Source organism: Ranitomeya imitator, chromosome 3 (genome assembly GCF_032444005.1).
Source record: "Ranitomeya imitator isolate aRanImi1 chromosome 3, aRanImi1.pri, whole genome shotgun sequence".
Taxonomy (NCBI): Eukaryota; Metazoa; Chordata; class Amphibia; order Anura; family Dendrobatidae; genus Ranitomeya; species Ranitomeya imitator.
The window spans coordinates 326,082,706-326,090,881 of NC_091284.1; the positions used below are offsets into that span (position 1 = coordinate 326,082,706).

The following is an 8,176-nucleotide window of genomic DNA, read 5'->3' on the forward strand; positions in this document are numbered from 1 at the left end:
TCACAAGTTTTGTGACGCAACAGCGACCCCAGTAGCGATCTCGCTATGTGTGACACGTAGCAGCGAGCAGGCCCCTGCTGTGAGATCGCTGGTCGTGTCGGAATGGCCTGGACCTTTTTTTGGCCGTTGAGGTCCCGCTGGGTAACACACATCGCTGTGTTTGACACCTTACCAACGACCTCGTTGACGACTCAGACACCGACATATAGGCGTGCATTTGCGTTGCCTTTTCCGCGCCCATTCAGTTCCGATTGGTGGTCGCTACTGCGTTCTGATTGGTTTGCGGCCATGCCTATGAGGCGACACATTAGCCCTTCCGTCCTTTGTTCCTGAGCGCGTGGTGGATTGCAGATCTTTGTAGAGTTCTCCGGCCTGCGACTTCTCTTCGATTCTATTCTTCAACGGTTCTTCTGATATCTATACTTTGTGCACGGTAGGTATCGTTTGGGGTCTCAAATGCGTTTTCATTTTCCCCTAAATTTTTATAGGGCACCTACTAATAATTACCTGCTATCATTGCTCTGGAGGGAGGGAGTGAGGGCTTGGCTGCTATCTGTGTACATATACTTTTACACGGGCTGCTATTTTAGGGAGTCTTGTGCTTGCACACCCATACAGCATGTTTTCTGTCATGCATGGTAACGGAATGGAGTGCATTTATTTTTTTATTATTTTATTTATTTATTTTTTTTTTTATTAACTTTCTCATCTTTTTCTTTTATGTGTTTCAGTTTGCAGCATCATGAACAATGCGCAGTGTGCTGTTGTGTTTGCTGCATTGCTGGTTGAGGAAGCTCGGCGTCAAGATGAGGCACGGATGCTAGAGAGGCGTTCCAAATGAAAGCGTCGCATGTGGACCAGAGAGTGGCTGCAGAAGAGGTCTGATTTGTCCCACATGCAACTTGTAAGAGAGCTTCAGGATAAGAATCCTCATGATTTCCGCAACTATCTGCGGATGTCTGAGGAATCCTTCAAACATTTACTGGAAAGAATTACTCCACTGATTCAACGGAAGGATACAGTGATGCGTGCTGCCATCCCGGCAGATGAAAGATTGGCAGTCACGCTGCGATTCCTGGCCACCGGGCGCTCGCTACAAGACTTGCATTTTTCTTCAGCCATTTCAAGGACCCTGCTCAGCGTTCTAATTCCAGAGACATGTAATGCGATTTTCCACAGTCTACGTAGCTACATGCAGTTTCCCAACACGGAGGAGGAATGGAAAAAGATTGCCTCCGATTTTGAGCAGCTTTGGCAGTTCCCTAACTGTGGAGGGGCTTTGGACGGGAAACATGTCCGGATCACTCAACCACCGAACAGCGGATCCTACTTCTTTAATTATAAGGTCTATTTCAGCATCATCCTGATGGCCCTTGTTAACGCGAATTATGAATTTATAAATGTAGATGTTGGCATGAACGGAAGGGTTTCCGATGGTGGTGTTTTAGTGCACACACTCTTTGGAGAGCGTTTGAACAACTGTGACCTTCACTTGCCTCCCAACACTGAGACTAGAGGCAACCTTAATTTTGTTTTTGTCGGTGATGAGGCCTTCCCGCTTCATCCCAATCTTATCAAACCGTTCCCCCAAAAAAGTCTAACAGAGGAAAGAAGAATTTTCAATTACCGCTTGTCAAGGGCACGTCGGGTTGTAGAAAATGCATTCGGTATCATGGCTAATCGCTTCAGAGTTTTCCACACGCCTATTAACATGAAGCTTGAATCGATAGACTCCGTTGTTTTGGCTTGTTGTGTGCTTCACAACTTCCTTCGCCGTCGCGATGCTTTGGCGTACAGTCCACCTGGCTTCATGGACTCTGTGGGCCTAGTAAATGGGGAAGTGCAGCTCGGTGAATGGCGCGCAAATGATCCCGCAATTGCAGGCCTTCAACCATTGGGACCTGGAAGAAACACCCACGATGCGAAGACCTGCCGAGACAACTACTGCCAATATTTTAACGGTCCTGGTGCTGTTACTTGGCAGCATCAGAACTTATAGTGGGCTACTACTGACATTCATACACTGTTTTAATTATTGTACTGATTTGTCTAATAAACTGTGTGTTTTACTTTGCAAAAGCTTTGTTTCTCATTCTTTTAGTAGCAAGGGCCCGTATATACATACGTGTATTCCTATGTATACAGATACATCCATATACACCAACATAGAAATCTACACAGATACCTACATATACACATACATACTCACAGACATACAAATATAAATACCTATCTAAACATAAATACATATCCATACATTAAACCACCAACACTCCAGTTTTCCTGTGCAACCGGAGACGCTGTATTGATAATGCGTAACTTTTAGAACGCAGTAGCCTCTTCGGTCTGACCTGGAGATTAGAATTCAGGCCGCTTCCTTCGCGCACGCAGTAGCATCCTGTAATAACCGCGGTGACGTTGATGCATCGTGGGCGTGGTTTACGACGTTGATGCGTTGTGGGCGGGTTAAAGGACATTGCTGTGGCCTAGCTTGCAACTAGAGGCGGCAAAATGGCAGCCAGGCGACGAGCAACGCCATGGGGAGACGCAGAAGTGCGCTACTTAGTGACAGAGGTAGATGCCAGGGATTATGGGTGTCATGAGCACCCTGAACATCCAGTCCTCCATAAGCAGGCTGTGCTGCGGAGGATCAGTCGGGGCCTAGCCCAGAGATTTGGGGTGCAGCGCTCCAGTACCCAGATCCGGAAGAAGCTGGCGGATCTGCAGTACAGGTCCAGTGAGCGCCTCGCCAGCATCCGGTCACAGAGCCTTCCCCATCCTGGTGAGTGGTGTTAAGATAGGTTAGCATAGTATATGGCCACGGCCGTTTTTAGTGTTTCTACTGCCCTCGGCACTTTTCGTGCTGCCTCCCCAATTGATGAGTATGCAGAGACTGTCAGCAGTGACTTGGGCTACTTTCACACCACTGTTTTTTGACATTCATGGCAGATCCAACAGTTTTTCCTCATCTGTCGTGTAAAAGATCAGTTACGACAACACTGCATTTGGCCTCATTCATTCCCTATGGGACTTGTGGACATGTGCAGCACTTGCGGTTCTTGCAACAGCAGAAAAAAAAAAAATGATAGCAGTGTTTTTTTGTCTTAACGCAAGTGCAAAACCGCAAGTGCCGCACATGTCCGCAAGTAGCCATCACTACCTGTCCCTGCACCTTCCTTGCTCATCACCATCCCTCCCTGACCATAAACTAAACTATAAAGCTTTCTAAACTGTTTTTTATACAAAAAAAAAAATTACATTACATTACATATTCCAATGATAATGAGGGCGGTGGTGGCGTGCACCCAACGTCAGACACACCATTGTAACATGAGGGGCCCTGTGCTTGTACCGCCGTCCAGGAGAGAGTGTCCCCCCCCCAATGTCAAACAGTGCTCTACCTCTTGCAAAATTATCTGTCGCTGCTCCACCACTGTTTTGTATAGGCGCTGAAATCCTTCCATGCCTGGCACAGACAATAACAACTTGTTGACATGTATGATTCTTCTTTGAATATTCAGGGGCCCTGTCCTACATTTACACCAGGAAATACACACCCGGCTCTGCTCAGTGCGCCTCGTACACACCCGGCTCCTCTCTGTGCACCTTGTACACACCCGGCTCCGCTCTGTGCTCCTCCTACACACCCGGCTACGCTCTGTGCTCCTCGTACACACCCGGCTACGCTGTCAGTGCACCTCGTACACACCCGACTCCGCTCTGCGCTCCTCCTACACACCCGGCTACGCTCTGTGCTCCTCGTACACACCCGGCTACGCTGTCAGTGCGCCTCGTACACACCCGGCTCCTCTCTGTGCACCTTGTACACACCCGGCTCCGCTCTGTGCTCCTCCTACACACCCGGCTCCGCTCTGTGCTCCTCGTACACACCCGGCTACGCTGTCAGTGCACCTCGTACACACCCGACTCCGCTCTGTGCTCCTCCTACACACCCGGCTACGCTCTGTGCTCCTCGTACACACCTGGCTACGCTGTCAGTGCACCTCGTACACACCCGGCTCCACTACATACATCGTACACACACACACACGACTCCGCTTCGCACCCACGCGGCTCCACTCCTTACACCTCGCAAACATGCCAGTCATCTCCGAACAGCTCGTACACACCCGGCTCCGCTCCGCACACCTCGTACACATGCGGCTCTGCTCCATCGACACTGTAAACCCCTTCTTACCCCACACATAAACGAACCTCATCCATCACCATGACAACCAGCACTGCACAGTCCTGCATACAATGAGGCCCCTGATCATATGACCCAAAATACGGCCCTGTATATGGCGGCACATTCGTTACAACAGTAATTACAGTGCAGCACCTCAGGTATGTAATAATGTAATAATTTATTTTTTCTCCAGCACCAGCAGACCCGGAGCCCCAGCCGGAGTCACCTACAGGCTCGTCACCAACAGGCTCGCCAGCATCACTCCGTGATATGGGTGAAGCCTTGTCTCCCGGTAATTCTTGCACTAAAAAAAAGGTCCATACAACTTGTAAAGGATAGGACTGTCGTGTACTATGAAGTGTTGTATCTTTCCCTAGGCGGTGATGCCAGAGGATCCGGGTGGTCCCTTAGCTCGTCATCACCCGATTTACCCAGAAACCGTAAGTGTTAAATAACAAACACGTACCTGATAGTTAGATGCATGTACAAAATAAGTTTTACCATTCCCTCCATAGAAATTCCTACATTAGAGGACCTCCAGGCATCACACAGGAGGATGATGGTGACACAGGGGACACTGGCTGAGCAAGTCAAACAGCACGGAGTGATGCTGGCAAGTTTTGTGGCTGCACAACAGCAGAGCGGCAGCCATTAATTTTTTTGTTGTTGTTGTTGTTTTTGTTATATTTGAGTTTTTTGTTGTTGTTATCTTTATTTTCGTTATAAAACAAAATTACAGTTTATATCCCCTGATGTGTACGCTTTGTTAAAAACAACAAACATGTTTCATCACTCACACTCATTATATGTATGCATCTGTATACATGCACCCAGCCCATTACCCCGCCTACTAGACCTGCAAATAACTATATGCTGAATTCAGTAAAGCAGGCTGCAAGTTTGAATCAACAAAACATTTTTATTTATAACAAATATTAACATAAATAAACATTTTACGTTAACTCTTTCATAAACAATAACTTAACTATATAACAATTATACTTAAACCCTAAATGGAACTAAAGTTCTTCATAATGGTTTTCAGCATTCAAAAATCCTTGGCTGGGCGGAGAAGATAATTGTCCAAAGAAAGAATGGGAAAACCTGGGATATTGTGGTGGAGGGGCAAGCGGCAGGTTTGGATGAGATATAATTCGACGGTGTGCTGGTGTGCCACGCATTGCCTCAGGCGTTTCGTTCATTGGCTGCCATGAACAAGGATTACGCTCCATCCAACTGTGCACACTTGACCTTTCATCCAGTTGACCGGCTGCCGCTTTGCTTAAAGTTTCAAAAATGACCCTCTCGGCGTGGATCCTTTGTGTGTCTTCCAGCTTCCCTAGCCGATCAGCGGCAAAGTTGGCAAAGCTGTCCACGGTAGTGTTGCTCTGCTGGCTTAACATCTGCTTTGCCAAACTGACTAACTCTGTTGATGGCGACACGGTGTCCTTTCTTCTACGACAATTGTTTATCCGCCGTGGTACAGAAGCTGAGTTGGGGGTTGAGGGTGCAGGGTCTTCACTCGACCCCTCAGTAGCCTCTGCCCGGCTCGGTTCATCACCCAGCATGTTGTCACTGGTCGGGGTAGACAGATCATCATGCCGATCTTGCTGCAGGAACAGAAAATTAGAAAATTAAGAATTAAGGGGAGGAACTAGTAGTACAGGATAGGATTTTTCATTCAACGGTATGAGCACTGAGTGGGGCAAAAAAGTAAAGGATTGTACTTATCTGAAGTGGAAGGGATAACTTTTAGAAAATGCAGCATGGCATGAGAGACCAAGTTTTAATGCTTTTTACAGGGAAGCAAGCAAAGAAGGTACTTACATCTCCAACAGGGGTGTCAGTCGGGATCACAGGGTCTTGATCCAGGGTCTGCCGCATTGAAGATGCCATTGTGCGCGGCAGCTCCTGGTCACGGGTGAAGCCAAGCAAGTCATAGTACCATAACGATGGCACATAAACCTCATCTGAGGCGGAACCAGACTTCATTGACTTCACCACCTTGTTCAGCTCCTTTTTATAAACTGTGCGTAGACCCTGGATCTTTTTCCGGACAACGCTCTCATCCACCTTCTCGCAGGGGTTATGCTGCTTAAAAAGAGCAACAAGTTTGCCAAATGCCTCCCTTTTCTTATTTCTGTTACTGTAGTCAGCAGATTTAATCTGCCAAAGGCAGGGCAGGGATCGATACATCTCAATTAATTCCCGTACAAATTCCTCGGTATTGAAAGACATCTGAAAGAAAAAATAGCATACAGTGAGCATATATGGAAAATTTTAAACAACATTTTAAAAAGAGTTAAGTTTGAGCCACACTACTGTGTGCCCATGTTCCTAACTTGTAAGAATGTAGAATAGAGAACAAGGTGCCAGGACTGCTAATAATCTGCTAATAATAGTCCCTCCTTCCAATAGTCCTCCGCTGACCACAATGCTGCCTGTGTACCCCTGCCAGATAATGGAACCTGCATAGAGCCTAATTTATTATTTTAGGCCTAGTAAGCCTGTCTGCTCTGTGCCCACGAGACTACCTAAAATGGCTCCATGTGCAAAAGTATATGTACACAGATAGCAGCCAAGCCCTCCCTCCCTCCTTCCAGAGCAAAGATAGCAGATAATTAGTAGGTGCCCTATAATAAATTAAGGAAATGGACACGCATTTGAGACCCCAAACGATACCTACCGTGCACAAAGTATAGATATCAGAAGAACCGTTGAAGAATAGAATCGAAGAGAAGTTGCAGGCCGGAGAACTCTACAACAATCTGCAATCCACCACGCGCTCAGGAACAAAGGACGGAAGAGCTATCATGTCGCCTCATATGGCAAGGCCGCCAACCAATCAGAACGCAGTAGCAACCACCAATCGGAACTGAATGGGCGCGGAAAAGGCAACGCAAATGCACGCCTGTGTGACTACAACGTCACACAAGACGTCCCTCATCGAGGTCTGTATCGTCAGAATAGCAGCCATGTGACAGGGTCACAACGACCAACGACATCGTTGTACAGGTCGCTACAGGTCGCCGCATCGCTGCTGCATCATTGGGAAGATCTCACTGTTTGACATCTCACCAGCGACCTCATAGCGACGCAGCAACGATCCCGGACAGGTCGTATCGTTGTCGGGATCGCTTAAGCGTCGCTATGTGTGATGGGGCCTTAAGGCCCTGGCTGACCTCTACACAGCTGCCAAAAGAAAGGAGTCAAGACACCCATCCAGTAACAGAAGTTGTCAGAAAGCTGTACAAATAAACTATTTCTACTCTGAGGAAATTGATGCCACCTTAGTGGTGTGAGACAATAATTTTTTGAAGTGTGGAGACTCCAAGTTGGGTCTCCATCTGGTGGGTTGCCTGTTGTGGAAGGGGTGTAGAGGCCATTATACTATTTCTACTGTCAGGAAATTGATGCCACTTTAGTGATGTGTGACAATAATTTTTTGAAATGTTTGCATTCCAAGTTGGGTCTCCTTCATGTGTGTTGCCTGTAGCAGTAGGGCTCCCAGACCAAACAGGCCTGCCCTTACTTTCAGTCAACTACCTGTGTTACTATCCTTAAATTTTTTTTAACATTTATGGTTTACCAAGCTGATATTTGTGCCACCTGAGTGTGGCTGAGCAAAAAAGCAGTTTGAGCTGTTGCATGAGGTATCAGGGCTCCCAGCAAAGCAGGCTTTTGTCGCTACCTCACCCACATCGTCTTAATTGAAACTTCAACTCAAAGCTCTAAATGCTGGCTCAGACCCTGAAACCTCATGCATGGCCAGTGGCTGACTGAGTGTGTGCTATTATAAAATGTTCCACTGTGGGTTAATTGATCAGTGAACTACCTGTGTTAATATCATTACATTTTTCTAAGATTAGTGCTCTACCAAGCTGATATTTGTGCCACCTGAGTGTGGCTGGGAAAAGAAAAATGTTTGAGCTGTTGCATGAGATATCAAGGCTTCCAGCAAAGAAGGCTTACAACCGCTCCCTCACC

General features: G+C 47.1%; 1 protein-coding gene across 1 annotated transcript; it reads left to right on the forward strand.

The window, feature by feature from the left end:
- The first annotated feature begins 850 nt into the window (after positions 1–850).
- LOC138671626 (uncharacterized) lies at positions 851–1,999 on the forward strand. Its single transcript, XM_069759802.1, has one exon. It carries the CDS (start codon positions 851–853, stop codon positions 1,997–1,999), a length of 1,149 nt encoding a protein of 382 aa, XP_069615903.1.
- Positions 2,000–8,176: the final 6,177 nt, after the last annotated feature.

Bases quoted from the DNA above. Each gene is read 5' to 3' on its own strand.
- LOC138671626 (XM_069759802.1), top strand. From the start codon at position 851: ATGTGGACCAGAGAGTGGCTGCAGAAGAGGTCTGATTTGTCCCACATG.